This window comes from Nipponia nippon, unplaced genomic scaffold (genome assembly GCF_047370975.1).
Source record: "Nipponia nippon isolate SJK-2023a ecotype South Korea unplaced genomic scaffold, ASM4737097v1 scaffold_13, whole genome shotgun sequence".
Classification (NCBI taxonomy): Eukaryota; Metazoa; Chordata; class Aves; order Pelecaniformes; family Threskiornithidae; genus Nipponia; species Nipponia nippon.
Genome location: NW_028262324.1, coordinates 736,885 through 755,014, shown reverse-complemented (window position 1 = coordinate 755,014; position 18,130 = coordinate 736,885). Strand labels below are relative to the sequence as shown.

The window sequence follows — 18,130 nt, the reverse complement described above, 5'->3', positions numbered from 1 at the left end:
AGGGAACCACACGCGTTGCCAGGCTGAGGCATATGTCTGGTCTGTTAGACTCAAGAAGCCGAGGAGAGGTTTAGACTGAGAGCAAACCTAGAGGAAAGAATTGCCAAGAGCCAACTGGCAGGAGGCAGCCTGGTTATAAGCTGTTCTGTTTCTATTCTGTATCAGAATGTATGTATGCCAACTTTCTCCCTTTCTTTGTTGTTGTTTGCTTGCTTATTTCTCTAAGTTACCTCTTCCAGTTTGCATTAACTGGAAACTTAGCTCTGAATTTAAGAGCTCTGTAGCTGTTTAGGATGCTCCCCTGGCTCTGGCCAGCTTGAGGATCACAAAATGGGACGGGGCTCTGAGCAACCTGATTTAGTTGAAGCTGTCCCTGCTCATTGCAGGGGGGTGGACTAGATGGCCTTTAAAGGTCCCTTCCAACCAAAGCAGTCTATGATTCTAAACATAACGGCACTGCGGTTTCTTAAGGAGCAGAACAGACACAGCTCTGTCTTGTCTAGCCCCTGCTCGCCTCCAGCACTTCAGAGGAAGCTGAGCCTCCAGCATTCCTGCAACAGGCAACTCCTGCACCACAGGAGGAAAAATTCTCCCCCGATCCCTCAGCCGAGCACCAGAAGCTGCAAAGAATTGGCTGGATGTAATTCTGGCACCAACAGTGATCCAGTCTCCCTTCAAAACAACATACTGGATACCCCAAGGCTCAACGCCTCTGGCTGGATTTTCAAAGCGAGAGTTTTTCTTTTCATTAACAAGCTTCTAAAAGGAACTGTTTAAAGGTGGAACTCATGCAATTCACTCTCCTGCCCATCTCCTCGTTTGTTAGGCCATCTATCCTGAACTCCTCCTCAGAAGGGCAGAAACTTGACAATCAATGTAGCGGTTAAACCGATGTCTGACAAGTGCTTCGAAAAGCAAACACTGGAAAACACACATGCATGCTCATGCTAAGTATAGAATTTAATACCAAGAAATTCAGAAGTTATTATTCAGTTTGACGTCTGTTCTCAAAGTAAAGCACACAAATTACAATTCAAAGCAAATGTGTTCCTTCTTATCTTGAAATTTTAATGAACACAAGATGATAGTAATAACCTTCTCAATCACTGCACTATAATGGGTTTTTATGCAATTTTGTATTTTTCAGAAAACAGTTTTTTTCTGAAAATATTTCTGCAATAACCAACTTCTGAATTTCCACCTCTTGCCATTCTTCTGGCTGTTTGTAGATAAAACTCTTCCCAGTTTCCTATAATACATTACATGGCTTAGCTACATAAAGACAGGAGAAGAACTTTTGACTCTATTTTTGGAATAGCAGTTAAGAAAAAAAAAAAAACAAAAGAAACAAAAAACATAGGGAGACAGAGAAAAAAAAAAGACAGTCAGCAACTCGGAGAACATTTTTACAGGGACAGAATTCAGAATCTTCCCCCAATGGACATTACCTTTACGATTTCCCTCTTCGTTTCCGGTTGAGTCTCTCCTAAAAACTTGTATAATTCACGTCGTTCTATTTTACGCAAAATTTCTCGTGCCTCCTTCAGTTCCGGACAACTTGAGTGCAGAATTTCCAGGTAGATATTATCTGCCAAAGTTGCATTGATTTTTGTTAAGTATGTCACAATCCAGCATCACAGCAAAATGCACACACAGGGACAAAGGTTAAAGCACCAAGAAGAACTGCTGGTTCAGGAAAAAGACACTCACTTTCAGAGAATGACTGAACGTACGAACTCTGATGACTGAGAAGTCGCTTACAATGTCATCCTGATTGTCATCAGATTTGTAACAGCTGTTGAGGGAAGAACTAGCTCAATTCTCACCCTTGCAACAAGTTTTATTATTTCACTGGAAGTTGCTTCCTCTCCTTATTTAGCCAACCTTGTTCAGCAGCATATCCTAAACCCCAGCGCTAACTGGCTCAGGGACAAGGGTGCTCTGTCTTGTCAAAGAATAAAGTACTTCCGTTAAACCTTCAGAATTTCTCAGACTTTGGATGTTAGCATCAAAGTCCCCCCTCCCGTCTCCACATGACAGTGAAGTACGCAGCGTGTTTCCCACCATCAATGCGAGCAGCAAGACACAGGTTTCTCTTGATGTGGCTTCGGAGCAGAAAGGTTATTTTTGGCTGTCCTGAAGAGGCTGCTGCTGTCAGGATGCTGCTCGTCTGCCACAACCAAGACAGCTGCACTCCGTGCCAATTCGCACCCCCCGGCCAGAAACACCTAGGCAGCTTTGACATGCGGAGCAAGCAGGGCTCTGCAACGCCCTGCCTAGGACCGCAACCGGCTTGAGCAGCTCCCAACACGCTCCAGAAGCGAGCTATGAGCCATGTACCAAAACGCCTTGAACCGAGGGCTGTTTTTATGGACAGGGTTGATCAAAGTCAGGAACTTCTCCACAAGGAACAACAGACTAGATCTCTTCAGACTGAGAGAAGAGACAATGCAGGGGAAATAAGCAGCCCATGAACACATCCATTGTGCAAAAGCAGCAGTGACAGGGAATGGTTTGCTCTCTCATCCTTTACTAAAACTAGGATTTTCTGTCACATCAGGAGGCAACAAATTAAAAACCAACGGTGGTTCTCCACCCATCATGGAAGAAAGCTACGGAACTTTCTGCTGCAGAACCTCACAGAGGTTTATCATTTGCAAAGATCCAAGAGGCAACCAGACAGCTTCACTGAAGCATCACTCATCACAGACTACGGAAAACAAGCCTGTTGTCCTCTCAGAAGCCCCCAGGTTGCAACCACTGGAGGCAGGGAAGGAAGTGCCTCAGTTTAAGAGGAGGAGAACACACTCGTCCTTCGTGGTGCGCTGTTACATCTGATGTTGGCATATTCCTCACATCACTCTCCTTGCAGAGCAGGACAGCCCTGGCAAGCAGCTCCTTGCTGTGGCAGACTGTAAGAGGCAGGGAACAGTCATGGTCTCCTTGCCCCGAGCTGTGCTCCTCACCAGGTACCACACGTCAGCAGGCAGTTACAACAGCACCCTGGTGCTAACTCGCTAGCACTGCTAATCTTACAGACCAGACAGCCCCCAGGGAACAGATCCAAGCCCATTAAGGACCTAATCTCAGTTCTTGCCTTTCTGCCCAGCCTTCCACGGCCCAACATTGCAATTCATGCTCTCCAATAGCTACTGCCCCTCAAAGCCAGCCCCTTCCCCTCCCCTGGGGCAGAGGCACACAGCGTCAGAGGGGCCAGGCACCTCCTCATCTCAGCACTCTGTGCAGCCCCTCCACCCGCTCGACGCAGCACGTCTACGGTCAGGCTGAACGCGGCTGCGGCAGATGAAGGATTGCCAGCAGAGGACTTTAGCGTGACACAGGTTAAGGCACACATGTGCAACAGGGCCCTCAGCCTTTGTCACCTTGTCCATGGACCAAAAGGTACTCATGTTCTTTTACTTAAAAAAAAAAATAATTCTGGGAGCTCATACCAGTTAGCTTAGTGTAGGCTTCCATGTCCTCCATTGCTGTAGAAATCTGGTACAGTTTTCCTCCAGAGCCTTCTATTTTAAAAAATTTGTCTGCTTTTTGAAAGGCTTCCGTAATCCTAGTTTGAGACAAAATTAAGACTTAAGGATAGCATCATTTTGAAACACCTTATTGCTCAAGAGTCAAAAAAGAAGTGCATTGATATGCTATAAATAGAAGAGATGGAACTGCATCCCAAGAACGCAGCAGACCCTGATCGCACTGCAATATGTCCTATCTCCATGCTGTCATTGCACATTTCAACAGAGTCTTTCCATTTACTGCAAACAGGCTCAGATCAGACCTTAACCTTCTGTCAACGAATGAGCAGGTCCGCTTTGTTCTGCTTCAGACTATGCGTTTAACATTGCTTAGATGATTGCAGAACCCTGCAAGACAGTGACATGGTCACTCGGCTGCAATGAGGCTGCCCTACATACCACCTTTTACAGACTTGTTGCTCCAGGAGTTAACTGAGAGAATGCAAAGCATTGTAAAGGTAGAGCATCATGAACACATGGTATTTTCAGGTGGGAAAACCTGATGTTCTAAAGATCAAGTTCTTCCAGAGTTCCCCGTATCTTGTTTTCATCTCTGGCTCGCACACTCATTAGTATAGCCTGCTATAACTATGGTAAGCCAAGAACTAAATTTCTGGGCTGTTTTACTCCTCACACGTAGGGACTGTCAAACCTTAGCATTTTTAGTCTGAGTTTTAGAGGATCACTAAACCAGGAGCTGAAGTTTACAAAATGAAAGCAGTCATGAATCACTCTTGTACTGTGTAATCCTCTGCATTCCTTTTTTCCCCAAACTCAGCAGATAGTTACTCGGCAGCCAAGATCCTAATGAAAAAATATTTGGGATTATAGGGAAACTTCTATAGATAAACAAGAGAGGTACAAAAATGCAGGTAGCCAGCTGAGTCCTGGTCCTGGATAATTCCTGCTGTGGCATTACATAAACACAAAGTCGGGCCTTGGCGCAGCTACGGTAAGCTTGCTCATTACTTTACTCTGTTAGTAACCTTGCTCTATTAACCAGCCAGTTTGAGCATAAGCACACCCTGGTCCTATGCTTCTTCAGGGCTTTAGTAATTTTCCCCTAATTGAATTTCACATGGAAGGATGTTGTCCTCCTCTTTTTTTTTTTTTTTTTTGTTAATCACAGCTTCTTTCATACTCTAAGCACTGAGCCTTGCCACAAGAATTGGGTTATATAGCCCAGTGGCTTTTATTCTATGTCACACCTTACTGATTATCTGAATATTCCAGATGGATATACAGTTTCAAGAATTTAAAAATAAATGGAATGCAAGAAAAGGAAAGTATAATACTTGCATTATTTCAATGATGTTGCCAATCTTATGCTGGTATGCTCGCCGGTGCAGGCAATTCCGTGTGTGGAACATATCATACAAATTTCCAACTTCCTGAATCAAAAAAACCCAATCATCTTTTACTTTTGACATTGTCTTAATAGGAAAATTAAAACAATCAAGGACTCAAACGAGTTGTCTCCTTCCCTTTGCAACACAGAGCAGAATGGTTATTTTTCACAATTTACAAATTCTGAAACAGACTCAGGCTGCCGTGGGAGAGCAGAGACCTGACAGCGACCCCAGGCAGCCCGGGCAGAGAAGAGGAGCTCTTGCTCCTTTAGCAGCCCCTCAACAAAGCCACATTCAGCTCTTGCTCGGGAGGCTTGGAGCAGGATCATGCACAGCCGATGGTTTCTGTCTGCCCGGGGAGGACCCGCCACAAGCCCTTTCAGACAGAGGCTTGCTCTGTCCCTGCCTTCCTTAAACCAGTTGCTTCTGAGAACAGCTTTCAAAGCAGCAACTACTTCTTCCTCTTGGGCTAAAAAAAGCGCCTAGGAGGCAAGCCCAGCACGCCCCTGCAATCCAGCATGCAGCTGTACCACGCTGCCCGAGGCAGGCTTTGCCATGCCCCCCCTGTTCTCGCTGTGCTGCTATACCTCGCACGCATCTGGCTGCTGCGCGTCCCCTCAGTTCACGCACGCTGCTTACCTTGTCACGGGTACAGATATGCTTCTGGTTTCTTACTTCACAGACCCGAATGAATTTAAGTAATCGCTTATAATCAAAATTATTCTGGATTCCTAGGTGATGGCAATCCCTAAAAATATTCCACAGAGAGCGTTTAACAATGAGATCATACTTATACATACAGTAGCATTGTTTCAGTAGGAATTCATAATAAAAAACAAAAACCGAAAGACTTGTACCTTGCAAAATAATCCCATTTGTCAACGTCAATGCCATTTTTTTTGTTAGCTACTATTTCATATAGGAAACTTTTCTCCTTTTGTCGACCACGGTAGGGCCACTAACAACAGGGGAGCCGAGAAGAAAAAAAAATCAGAAACAATAAGAAATTAAAGTGTGCAAACAATGTCAGAACAATTTTTTAAAGACAGTGGGAATACACTTTGATTTTGCCTGTGATAAACATCCAATGCTGAGGCAGCAAAGAACACAAAGACAATAAAAGAGCTTTCAGAAGCTGTCGGGCATTAGAAATCCAGAACTAGGGCTTAAGCAGCCACCTTCCCAGAATATTACGAAGAATAAAAACCATGTACACAAGCATTTCATTTCCCATTCTACTAAAGCAAAGACTGCAGCTTTGAAATGCCAAAAAAATGCATAGCAACAAGGAAGGGAAAAGGTTGGAATCACATAATCCTCAAGGAATTAGTTAAACCCACAAACATGTCACTGTCTTGCAGTCTTCTGCAATCAACTATACAACTTTGTAGAACAGAGTTTTAAAACAATTATTTAGAGGTTTTAAACAAAAATTGTTTAAACAGCCAACTACTTAAACTCCTAACCCACAAGGAGAATTCAGCCATGAGGCAAACAGGAAATCAATGCCAAAACAATGAGATACAAGTTGCACATAAACATTATTTTCTTTAAAATGTAATGATTCTTCAGCTAAACAAAAAATGCCATAAAATGGTCCTGAAATTCTGAAGGTGGAAAACATTGTATGCAAACAGATAAATGGCTTTCATGTTACCTGAATTACAGAAATATTAAAATTGATATGAATAAGAACGGAAACGTGCGTAAGCAGTAGGATAAGAGCATATCATAGATAAAAATATCCTGTGCTGATCACAAAGAGCTCTGCTACTGGGACAATGTTCAGGATACCGTTTGCGTTCAACGCACAAACCACCCATGGTTTGTGTCAGGACCAGCAGGCCTGGAAGGTGATGGCATCATAGCACAGGTGCCTCAGAGCAGCGGAGCCTCTGCTCTGGTAAGACCACCACAGTACAAACGACTGCCAGTGGAAGATCCTGCAGCCCAACACCAGGAGGGTGGCAAGAAGGGTGCCACGTATCATATATGACACTCCTTTTCCTGTTATCCTGCTGGAAAACAGGCACAGGATCCAAACAAGGAAAAACAGACGTTGGGTGAGAACCTGGCACAAGATCAATGGCAGCGGCAGGCAGCAAGATTTGTGTGCAAATGGGTAAAAATCAACTTGCAGACTTTGTAAACGAATATCCCCTTCCTATAAGATCTCGGACTGAATTTTATTATGCTAAGTTCCCTCTGTTTGTCATCAGAGTGCTGGAGCACACATGGTAGAACTACACACTACTACAGCAGAAAATAATGGGTAAGTGCTAACATTTGTGGGTGATTTGTTTGGGATAACATACAAATTCTGATTAGGACCAGATTGTCATGACAGATCCCCCACTGACAGGTTCTTAATTCTGGTAGCAACTGAATGGGTGTCCTTGAAGAGATGACAAGAGCTCTGAAGTGTAAAGTGAGGAGAGAGGACTTAATTCTTTCATAGAATTGCAAGGATTAATAATCACGATCTCTTCTTCCTTGCCTCTTGAGGCAACACATTTCTTCAAGTCTTATCCCTGCCTCTATGTTTGTTACTGCAATAAATCCAAGTGTTTTCCTACTGTCATCAAAGCTGACGCGGCTCTGGCACTTGGGCCACACTTTGCATTGCTCATTGCCTCATCTCTGCCAGTTCTCTGTTTTGTTATCCAGTATTAGCTTGTTACCCTAAACTACCTCCACATTTTCTTCATACGGCCACCTGAAAACACGACCTCCCATCACCACCGCCTTCAGGCATCCAGTGTTTACTGGATCCTAACCTGGTCATTTAAGGTTTCCATTAAACATTGAGTTCTACCAATCTAGTTACAGTGAATTAGGTTCATCAAATACAAATAACGTTCTTAAGCTTTCCTCTAATCTGAAGACTTAGAGGTAAGAACTTCTCAGGAAGATGTAAGCACATCTTCACATCACATAGTGAAGCTACCACCTCCTGCCAGCACTGCGAGAAACAAACACCACACTTCTCTAGCATCTCTTGTGCCAGGATTCTCAGAATTTCACTGGGCTAAAAATAAATAATAAAACATAGTAGAAGCAAAAATGATCTACTCTGTCAGTAAAATTAAAGACATTTATGGAGATAACCACAGGAGCAGTACACTGACTCACCGATTTCTCACAAGCGGCTTCATCTATAGGCCCTCCTATTTGTTCCTTGATGAAGTTCATATCTTCTTCCAGGACAAGACCATACGACTTCATGACTTCTTCTAGTTTATTGGAAGTGATCAGGTGCTCAAACATTTCAACAGAGGCAGTTTCGTGCTGTGAAAAAAACCACCCAAATGTTGCACTACAAAGTTTAAGCGTCTTTCCTGCAGCGTCACAGCCTTCTCCTAACCCAGCAGCGCTGCCTGGCAGGGCCCGCGGGCACGGCGGTGTGGGTGCAGCACTGGGATCTGCTGTTCGTCTGGTATCGAACCAGCCAGGAAATCACCCGGGCCGCAGAGTCCAAACACGCCCTTCAGCAGAGAGCTGTTCCTTTTGTATTTTAGCGAACAGCAGTAAGACAGTTACAATGCTAAAAGACAAAATAACCAATTCTGCCCTGCAGAAGATTAACAAGTTTACTCAGCTGATTTTGCTTAGCACTTACAAGCAGAGAGAGGCCTGAAAGGACTGCGTTACATTTCATTCACAGCAAACAACCCTTGAAACTCTGTTCAGAGTTTCTGAAAGTCTGAATTCTAAACACTGTATTAAACATCCTGGCCTTGAACTAAAATCTTAAACTGGAAAGGAAGCTCCCAGTTGGTATTTTGCATCTGTAAAATGTATCCTGAAGAAAGCTCGCAATATGCATTTTAATGCACAATGCTGGCTTAAAATGATCAGTGCAGTCCTAATGAATTCTGCTTCTTCAGAGTCATGCTACAGGTGTTGACAAGACCGAGACATTTCATTTCTCCTCTGCGTCACCCTGCGTGACATCTGCAGGAGAGGACACGCGTACACAACTGCACTTTCGGGGAAGAGATGCTGGTGACAAACACTGCCCTCGCTTCTCCCCACACCTCTTTCTGCTTTGCTAGTAAGGCTGCATCTGCTCACAGCCACGCTGAGGGGACTGGCGTTCCCCAAGCAAACAGTTAAAGAGAACAACAAGGAAATCATCACAAGGTTACAAGACAACATTCTGTTTTTTAATTATGCCATCAAAATGATGCAATAAGAAAAGGCTAGATGATCACTATATTCTCACAAGCACTGGCAGTCTTTAAAGATGAATTACTGCCCCTTTAAAAATTTCAGTTTTCTATTTCTACTTTAATAGTGAACAGCTTACCTTCCACTTCAAATCTGGACGAGTGAGTGGAACAAATCTTCCATCAAACATGTGTGAAAATGGCCCATGACCTTAAAAATAAAGATTACACAGGTTTAATCTGAGACATGGTTGTCAGCAAAAATACTTTGAGCCAGCTAAGGATGTGGATTCTCTTGTATTTGACTCGATCTTGACATCATCAATGAGGAAGATTCAGCTATAGCGAGTACGCTTTCCTAAGACACCTTACGTACTACTGCACTTAGGATAGCCAGTTCCATTACCTACACAAGCAAATACTGCAGTAACACTGAGAACATTAATTACTCTGTGCCAGCTCTGAAGAAAATAGGTAGTTATAAAACATAGCAATTTTTGAAAGGGCCACTAATTTTCACTCTGAAATGTTTTAAGAGCCCTGAGGACATCACAAAAGGAAGCGGACTTCAGCCACTGAGGGCAGAACTCTAAACACCGTATGCAAACAAGACAAGAAACTAGCTCAAAGCGGCTACAGATTCACCAAGTGGAGTTGCCTCTGCAGATGTACTCTGGACCAAACAGGAACAGATAAATCCTGTCTCAGAATATGGCCACACACTGAGCAGCCCAAAACTGCTCTCACAATCTGATCTCGCAGCCAGCTTTTCATCCAGGTTAGCTTTCAAAGAGCAACAAACCATCTCAAGTGTTGCTTACCCAAATCATGACAAAGCCCAGCAATTTCTACACAGAGGATATCTCGCTGGGTTATATCCAGTTCTGGTTGTCTCTCCTTCAGTGCACGAACCAGACATCCTGCTAGGTAGCCCACCCTGTTGCAGAGAAAAAAAAAAAGTGAATATAGTAGTGTTTTAGGCTGAACAGAAAAAGAGCAGTTCACCTGTTCTATTTTGCTCCATTAAGTCACCGTCCTTGTCTGAGAGGCAGCACACGACAAATACTCAAACCCTGACCTGCAAGAGAATCAGACAAACTATTTCCTGCAGTAGAGTTTCAGTCATCGGTAACACATTTGAAAGCAAAAAAGCATGAGATACCATGCCCCAAAAACAGAGACAACAGCATCCTGCAGTATTTCATAACGCACAACCACGGAGCAGCTAAGTGAACAGCAGTGCATTGTGGACAGTGTGCATCCTGAAGCACCACAGCTTACACATCATCCTTTGACTTCCAGTCAGTGCAGCTGCAAAGGTCCGCAACAGTCACCAAAGCATTTCGTTCTTCTTTCAGACTGCTATTTTAACAATAGCTTACAACAATTATTTCTATTCCTTTCATTCATTTTAGATTTGACATTTAATTCCACTGAACGGGACCCTCTGTTCTCATGATACGAAAACAGCAGGAACAACCATACGGCACATACTCCTACAAACTGTTTACAAGCTCTACACCAACTTCTTTTTCTACTTGCCTCAGCAGTCCCCCTTGCAGAACATCTTAAAGCAAGACAAGGTTTTACATGACAAGGTAATATCTTTTACTATACCGAATTTTACTGTTTGGTGGTTTTTTACTAGACCAATAAGCACACAAACCTCACTTCTTCTATTTTAACATTGTAGAAATCTTCGAAATGATATACAAGTTGAGAACCACTGTCCTACGTTTAACCACCTAGATTAATTGAACCATTTTAAAGAAAAGGTTGTTGATACCACTGGAGTTTTCAGACTCCTGTTGTGAAAGCTTGGTTTATATCCCTCACATTTTTGTCTTTTCAGGTTTACCAGATGCAGTCACTTCCAGCTTGCCTCACTGCCTTGACCCTTTTGCAATAGCCATTTGCATCTTGTTAGTGTCAGGGAGCAGGGGCAGAAGCCAGAATTAACTCCACAATATTTCAGCACTAACAAAAACAACGTTAGACTGGCCAGATCACCCGAATAAAAACCATTGACTAGTTTAATTTCTCTGCACCTTGGGATATTCCTTTAAAACAAGCCTAAATTTGTCATTAATCAGCTTCTCTGCAGAGTGTGAACGACCTCACAACACTCTGGGAATCCTCGTGTCCATCATCTGTTTCTGTTTAACTTATATTACAGCTAACAGCCTGACAATCTGCCATCGTTCGCATAAAGCATACAATTACAGATGCAAACATTACAGAGAAGATGGGTTTTAGCTGTGCTGGACAATATAAGGGGATTACAACTGTCTGGCAAGTCATTTAGAGCAGGTCCAGTACCCTTCCCAGGTTTACACTTTAAAATTCAAATTTTGACCAGGGAGAACATAAAGCATGCACAGTTTTTAATTAACATTATTCTTAGAAGAAGAAGGCGTGGGGGAGGAAATCTAACATTGATCCGTCTTGTAGGTTTCTTTACCTGTCTTTATTAAACAAAGTTCAAGGGAACAGCCCATAATCACACAGGATAACCAGGAACACTTGTGAGACCAAAAATGCCACCATAGCAGTTTTCACCAATGCTCAAAGACAGCGATCGATGCCCCTTGGCTGGCACTCCGCGTTAGGGGAGCCAAACCTGGGGAGATCCAAATGCAAGACATCACCTTACCCTATAGAGTGCTCAAAGCGGTTGTGAGAGGCTCCTGGAAACACTAAGTAAGTGCCGCCCAGCTGCTTGATGTATCGGAGACGCTGGAACTGAGGCGTGTCGATGATACGGACAAGAAGGGGATGTATTTCAATGTGCCCATGAATCGGATCATTAAAAACCTACAAAAGCCAAACAATACTGTAATTAACATTTCACATCTGACTTTGAAAAGAAACAGGCACCAAGGCAAAGGATATATAGAATGGTCAGGTATTTGGCGGGAGAGGGTGATTGTCTTGTTTTCCCCTGTAAAACAGCCGTATCCTGCCTACTCTATATCAACGTTTACCTTGGAGAACTACTGAAACTTGACATCAAAAAAGACAAAGCTGCACATTTCAGAGGGCAAGGGAATTAAAGTAAAAATCTCTAAAAATGTTATTTGCACCTGAGCAATTCCAAAACTTAACACTTGAGAGAACCGCTGTCTTTATTAACCTGCTATTCCAGTTAAAGCCGAATACTGCAATATGCATCTGAGATATCCAATAAGAAGTGTTTGGTTTGCCATTGTTCATGTGTTTTGAAATTTTGGAGTGGAAATTATGATTCTTTCTTTTTTCATAAAATAAAATGCAAAACCCGAGATAACTGAAATATGAAAGAAGTATTCCCTGATCATCCCTAAGCACGCATTTTAAGAGACACCTGAGTAACAACAGTGGCTTACCAGAGAAGACACACACACTTAATCCTTGCCTCAAAAGCAGATAAAACCATTTCACCACACACATATCTTGGTAAAATACTGAGGCAAATAAGGCTTTCCTGTGTTCTCTCTCCTCTGGGTCACTGAGCTGACAGGGCTCTGGCAGATGCCCAGACAACTAAGGAATGTGTGCAGCCCTGGCCCCAGTTAAACCAACATAGACCACTGGGAGAAACTGTTGGACCTGGCAAACAGTGGAAATGAGGACTCTGTTAACCCAGGCCTGGGGCTAAACTAATTAAAAAAAAAACCAAGGGGAGGCTCTACACACAGCGATGTGAAAGGGGAGCTTCTCAACACATGTCAAACAGCTCATCTGCTCATTCAATCTCTCACAACTGCCAGGTGCCCACATAAAGCTCTTAGCTGGTGATTTTAACAATTTTTCTGGTTAATGTGGTTTTTCCCCCTGGGTAAAAATGTGGGTTAGGCCACCCACTATCTAGGAGAAGGGCTCGGAGTTTGCTGCTCTGCAAAGGAAAGGCACCACCGCCGCACCAGCTGGCACCACCGAGCCAAAAGGAGGGGAGGCAAAGAGGCAGGGAGAGACGGCGCTGCAAAGCGCCGGCGAGGCCCTGGAAGCGGCGTCCTCCCCGCGCGGCGCTGGGTCTACCTTCATCACATCCATGTGCTGCTGGCGCAGGTTGTTCAGGCAGGCCAGCACTTTCAGTCTCTCAGATGGGAGGCTAGAAAGGAAAAAAAGACATTGAGAGCAAAGTTTGCAATGCATTTCCCTTTACAATTTGCAGTGCATATGGAATTACTTGTGCAAGTTCATATTACTCTGATATTCATTGACTCTTTTATGGAAATACGTATTTCTGCAGCTTTTTCAGAAAAATATCGGAAGCATTTATCCTTCCGAAGTCAAGTATAGAAGGAAGAGAAGAAATAGCTACAGAAGCTGTTTGTAAAGCAGTGCAAGTGCTTCTCCCACTGATACAGACCCGGGAAACAGAAACACCAGGGAACAGACAATTCTTTCATCAGTTTCTCTTAGGGAAGTCACCTTTGGGACGAGTCCTTTAAACCTCCGGGAAAGACAACACGCAGCGCCTGAACAACTGACATCTTTTAAGGTTGAAAAATTCCTTAAACTAAAATGTAAAAGTCCCAATAAACAATTTTATAAAAATTTCTTTCAGTTAGTCGACTCTGTATTAAAAGAAGGTTAATTTTGCCAAATTAACTTGAATTTTACGTAAATTAATTTCAATTCCAACAGCGGAAGCAGAGTTTAAAAGATGCTCTGATTTTGTTGAGAACTGATTCTTCTATTTCATAAAGATATTTTGCTGTCATTTTTAATAAATTATTAAAGGTCCCCTTCACAACACACACGTGAACTTTCACCGCAGGTGCTCTGCTGTGGCCACGGGAGCCCAAGAGCACAGGCAGGATAAGTCTGGAGGGAGAGATATCACTATTACACTCTGTTACACCCACTTTATAATAGTAATATTACTATCACTCTATTACACTCACTTTTATTAACTGTGTCTGCAAGCCTTGTCCTTGAGCAAACTGGTTTCAGCCTCAGTACGACAGCAAACACTTTATCATGACAAAGTCCGATTTGCTACCTTTTACACTCCTCAGCAGTTAACCACCCTGAGATCAGTTTTACATCAGTCTTTCAATTTAAACTTTCACAGAAAGCAATACTATAAAATGTCAACTATTAGCAAAAGATACTGCTTGATGCACTACATATTTTCATCCGAATTATTTAATAATTCATAAGCCATAAAATATTAAACGCATATGACGCCTGAGCTGCTGGTGAGCAGCTTTTCTCTTAAGCACCTGGCATCCCGGTCCCTAACAGGGAGCTCCTGGGCTGCGGCCTCTGCCGCTCACAGGCTGCCACAAGTCTTTAGCTGCCCCCACTTGCAAGCGAGATGAAAAGCACCAGTGGCGATGCCCAGCCCAGCGTGTTACTTCACATCCCAAGCAGCTCCCTCTGTAGGAACAGTCACAACCCCCCAGGTACTTACAGCGGAGCTCCTGAAAGAGCCCACTCTTTACAGGGCAACAGAAAGCAGCCAGCACTGAGGACAAGAGGAGGACCGCCTGCATCTGCCCATCCTTCTTGCTCTCTGCTAAGGGAAGATAAACTTTGGCATGGCGGAAAGGCCGAGGAGCCCTTCTGCAGCCAGCAGACGCTTGTGCACACCCATCCTTACACTCTCCAGGAAAAGCAACTGCTCTTTGAGGTCTGTCCTGAAAATTGGACCAAGAATATTCAACTGCTGCTTATAAGAATCGCATAACCTTTCCAACCTCTCTACACCGTATGATACATCTGCTGGAGTCACCCCCGGGATGGACCGGTGCTGCACATGGGTGAGAGAGCAACAACAGGAATGGGCCCGACCCGGGAGGCTGGGAGGTCCCCGCCTGACACCACGTCAGTGGCCTGCGCGCCTTGCTGTCTTGCCCTGCCTCCAGGAACACCAACCCTCCTTTTGGGTTTGGCCTCCAGGTGAAAAAGCACACTGTCAGTACAGCCCTGGCGTGACCGATCACCTGAATGTCACGCCACAGAGAGCTCTCTGTATCCTTCTTCAGACAGGAAACAACAGCAGGGGATTTTTCACCTGGTGTCTACAGGGTAAAACCGCCTCAACCAAGAGATCACACACAAATCATGGGTTAGCATAGTGTGGCTTTCCAGGGCTGTGCAGGCACAGTTCCTCCAACAGCCAAAGCAGCGATCCCGCTGGCTGCCTCTGAAAGGGTGAGAACGGGCCCTTCGCCACCCGCCCCTGCTTTGTCCGCACCCTCCCTTGCGCCACAGGTGACAAGGATGAGACCCCCTTTCCTGCACCCGTTAGGAACTTAACCACCCCGGAGAGGTCAGCCAGACAGCCCTACTCATCATCCGTATTTAAAACGCAGCATGCCGCATGCCACACAAAACATCCACTTCCAGGAACGCGGGAGCGCATGGGAAACCCACAGCACTGCCTCCAGGCCCCCGCGTCCCGAGCTCTCCCCACTGAATGCCCAGGAATGGCAGGGAACTAAATATACACATTCATTACCGGCCTGTCACAGAGAAACAATGAAAGTTACTGTAGGACACAGCGTGCAGTGGAAAGACACGTGCAAAGGGATCATTCTTTAGCGCAAAGTTGAGATGTTTTGAAAAAGCAGAAGGCTCTAGCAATTTCTCATCCAACTCACAACAATTTCAGCTTAACAGAAACAAGATGTCAGATCTCACCGAAGGAAACAAATTATACAGGAGACCCCACAAACATGGCACTCCATCCCCCCAGCACCACCCGCTCTCCACACCAACCCAGAGCTCTTCGCAGCCATTTGACTCCGCCGCCTGCCCACGCCTCAGAGGGACTCCCTCCTACCCCGTCCCGCACTGACACGGCCCGAGACCCGCAGAGCGGCCTGCGCGTGCCCGGTGCGTCCGAGCGTCCCCACGGGCACTTGGTGCTCCAGCAGCCAGCCAGGTGCTAAAAGCAATCGGCCTCCTGGCAGTCTCTAAACAGAAACTCTACATCCACTTGTTATTCCAATCAATTACCTTATACTTCAGAAACAAATAAATCCTTTAGCTGCCTTCCTCATGGCACCACACCATTTCTACCTGCACACTTCAAACAGCTGCAGTTAAAAGCCTTCTTCCAAAAAACCCAAAAATACCTTAACGAACCCTGCCAACATCTTACCTCCTCCACAGCGGAACCCTTCTGCCGTGTCACCTTGAGTCACGCCAGCTCCCCTTTCTCTACCGATGGCCACACCCAGACACCCAGCCCTTCGCAAGCTGGGAGCGTGACCGGGATGCCTCGATCTAAGAGAGGTGCGGCTCTTCACCCCCAGCACGGCTCAGCTCTGACAAGTTTTCAGCCAAGGAGCCAAGCAGCACACCAAAGTACTCCAAACTCCCAGCAGACAAGCGCAGCTCTGCGCTTGCGTACGCGTGCCAGGTAACCCCGCACCAAGCACCCTTAGGTCCACTACCCGCAACGTTAGCAAATAGCTTGAGTGCAACAGTTGGGTTTTGAGACTAAATTGGAGGAAACAGCATGAACAAGGTTAGCAAATGAGTAAAGAAAAGACATTCAAAGATTCAAAAGCACCAGGAGGTATGTGGTGAGCAAGCAGGCTCACATCCCAGGGGAGGGGAGCAAAACCGGCCCCAGCGGGGCAGAGGAGGGGCAGTGGGGCCCTTCGGACACGCAGGACAGCAGGATACGTTTATACTCTCTTCTGTTTCAGAAAAGCAAGAAAGTACATTCACCACCAGAAAAATTACAAGGTTTTTTGGGGATTGGTCACTTCCCTCACTGCTGGGAACAACCCTTTACGCGCTTTAAGACAGCATCCAGCTTTCCTGTACTCGTGGCCGGTGACCGCTACCGAGCTGGGAGTAAGGCTTTGCCAGCCACCGCGCCCCACAGCCAAGTGCTGTCACGGTGGCCGCTGAACTCCGCCGCTCGCCCACCGGCCCGCGTTCCGTCGGGACACACAACAAAATCTCTTTTTCCACAACGCTCCACCCTGTTGTAGCAGGCGCAACAAAGCGCAAAGTCACGACAAAGAGCAAAGTCCCAGCAGCTCCCACGTGATTAAAACTTCCACGCCTGGGATGTGTCCCAGGGAGATGGGTGAAACCCAGCCTCCACGAAGCAGCATCTACTCCCTGTTTCAAAAATGGTTACCACTGTCGTCACGAGAATCGGAGCGGCATTAACTTCAGGCTGAGGAGAAAGTTCTCGTCAAAACCCCTGGAGTTTACACCGGTGTTCCTATTAACACTTAAAATGTTACTGTGCTACCGGTGGCCTTTTCATTAAAGCTTGTAAATGGATTTTTTGGTCACTGGGCAGCTGGCTGCTTCGCCCTGGATGGCGCTGGCTGTGCTGGGACCAGCAGGGGGACCGGCAACCTGGGCCGGAGGCTCCCAGCCCGGCCACGCCGCGCCCGCCCCGAGCCGCCGAGGGCCGGGGCACCGCGGCGGGAGCGGGGCAGAGCCGCCCGCCGGCCCGGGACAAGCCTCTCCCCGCGGTTCGTGTCGCGGCGGGGCCTCCGAGGCCGCGGCCCGCCCGCAGCAGCCGCCCCGGCCCGCAGGCGCTAAGGGGGCCCCGGCGCGGCGAAGCTCCCGGCCGAGCGCCCTGCTCCCCGTTCAAAGGCGAAACGGCCGCCCCAGGGCCGGTGACACCGGCGGGCCCGGGGCTCCGCCGGCGGGGCGCGGAGCCGCCTCACGGGGCTGAGAGCCGGGGCCGCCGCCCCTCCACCCCCCCGGGCCCGCGGGGGCGGCTCTCACCAGACGCGGGTGACCTCGAAGGCGCAGGCCGGCAGGTCCAGCAGCATGCTCCCGGTGACTCCGCTCTCTGCGGGGGCAAGCACCGCGTCAGCGGCGGGGCCCGGCCGCCCCGAGGGGCTGCCCGGCCGCCCCGAGGGGCTGCCCGGCCCCGGCCCCCGCCCCGGCCCCGGCCCGCGTTACCTCGGAAGCGGCGCAGCAGGCTGGGCTCGCCCACGCCGCAGCGCGAGAGGTGCTGGCAGAGCCGCTCCGTGTCCCACAGCCGCGGGTCGCAGCGGTCGCTCCCGGCCCCGGGGCCGCGGGGCCCCTCGGGGGAGCCCTCGCGCCGCGCCCGCTTGGCGGGAGCCGCGCCCGCCGCCGCCGCCGCCGCCGCCGCCGGGCTCCCCAT

The 18,130-nt window shown here is 46.8% G+C and overlaps 2 protein-coding genes across 3 annotated transcripts in view; one reads left to right on the top strand and one right to left on the bottom strand.

Moving 5' to 3' along the window:
• The window catches only part of TLDC2 (TBC/LysM-associated domain containing 2), a 25,033-nt gene extending 11,394 nt beyond the window's left edge, over positions 1 to 13,639 (top strand). The window contains exons 6-7 of the transcript XR_015703046.1: positions 10,464 to 10,646; positions 13,280 to 13,639. The gene's annotated coding sequence lies outside the window, so the exon portion shown is untranslated. The remainder of the gene's footprint in view (positions 1 to 10,463; positions 10,647 to 13,279) is intronic.
• The window catches only part of SAMHD1 (SAM and HD domain containing deoxynucleoside triphosphate triphosphohydrolase 1), a 24,400-nt gene extending 6,270 nt beyond the window's left edge, over positions 1 to 18,130 (bottom strand). For both annotated transcript variants that reach the window (XM_087750178.1, XM_087750179.1), the window contains exons 1-12: positions 17,926 to 18,130; positions 17,746 to 17,812; positions 13,066 to 13,138; positions 11,702 to 11,862; positions 9,870 to 9,985; positions 9,189 to 9,259; positions 8,012 to 8,167; positions 5,737 to 5,837; positions 5,519 to 5,627; positions 4,830 to 4,921; positions 3,453 to 3,568; positions 1,449 to 1,588 (exon numbers count right to left, since the gene is read on the bottom strand). In XM_087750178.1, the coding sequence (XP_087606304.1) occupies positions 1,449 to 1,588; positions 3,453 to 3,568; positions 4,830 to 4,921; positions 5,519 to 5,627; positions 5,737 to 5,837; positions 8,012 to 8,167; positions 9,189 to 9,259; positions 9,870 to 9,985; positions 11,702 to 11,862; positions 13,066 to 13,138; positions 17,746 to 17,812; positions 17,926 to 18,130 (1,407 nt within the window). The remainder of the gene's footprint in view (positions 1 to 1,448; positions 1,589 to 3,452; positions 3,569 to 4,829; positions 4,922 to 5,518; positions 5,628 to 5,736; positions 5,838 to 8,011; positions 8,168 to 9,188; positions 9,260 to 9,869; positions 9,986 to 11,701; positions 11,863 to 13,065; positions 13,139 to 17,745; positions 17,813 to 17,925) is intronic.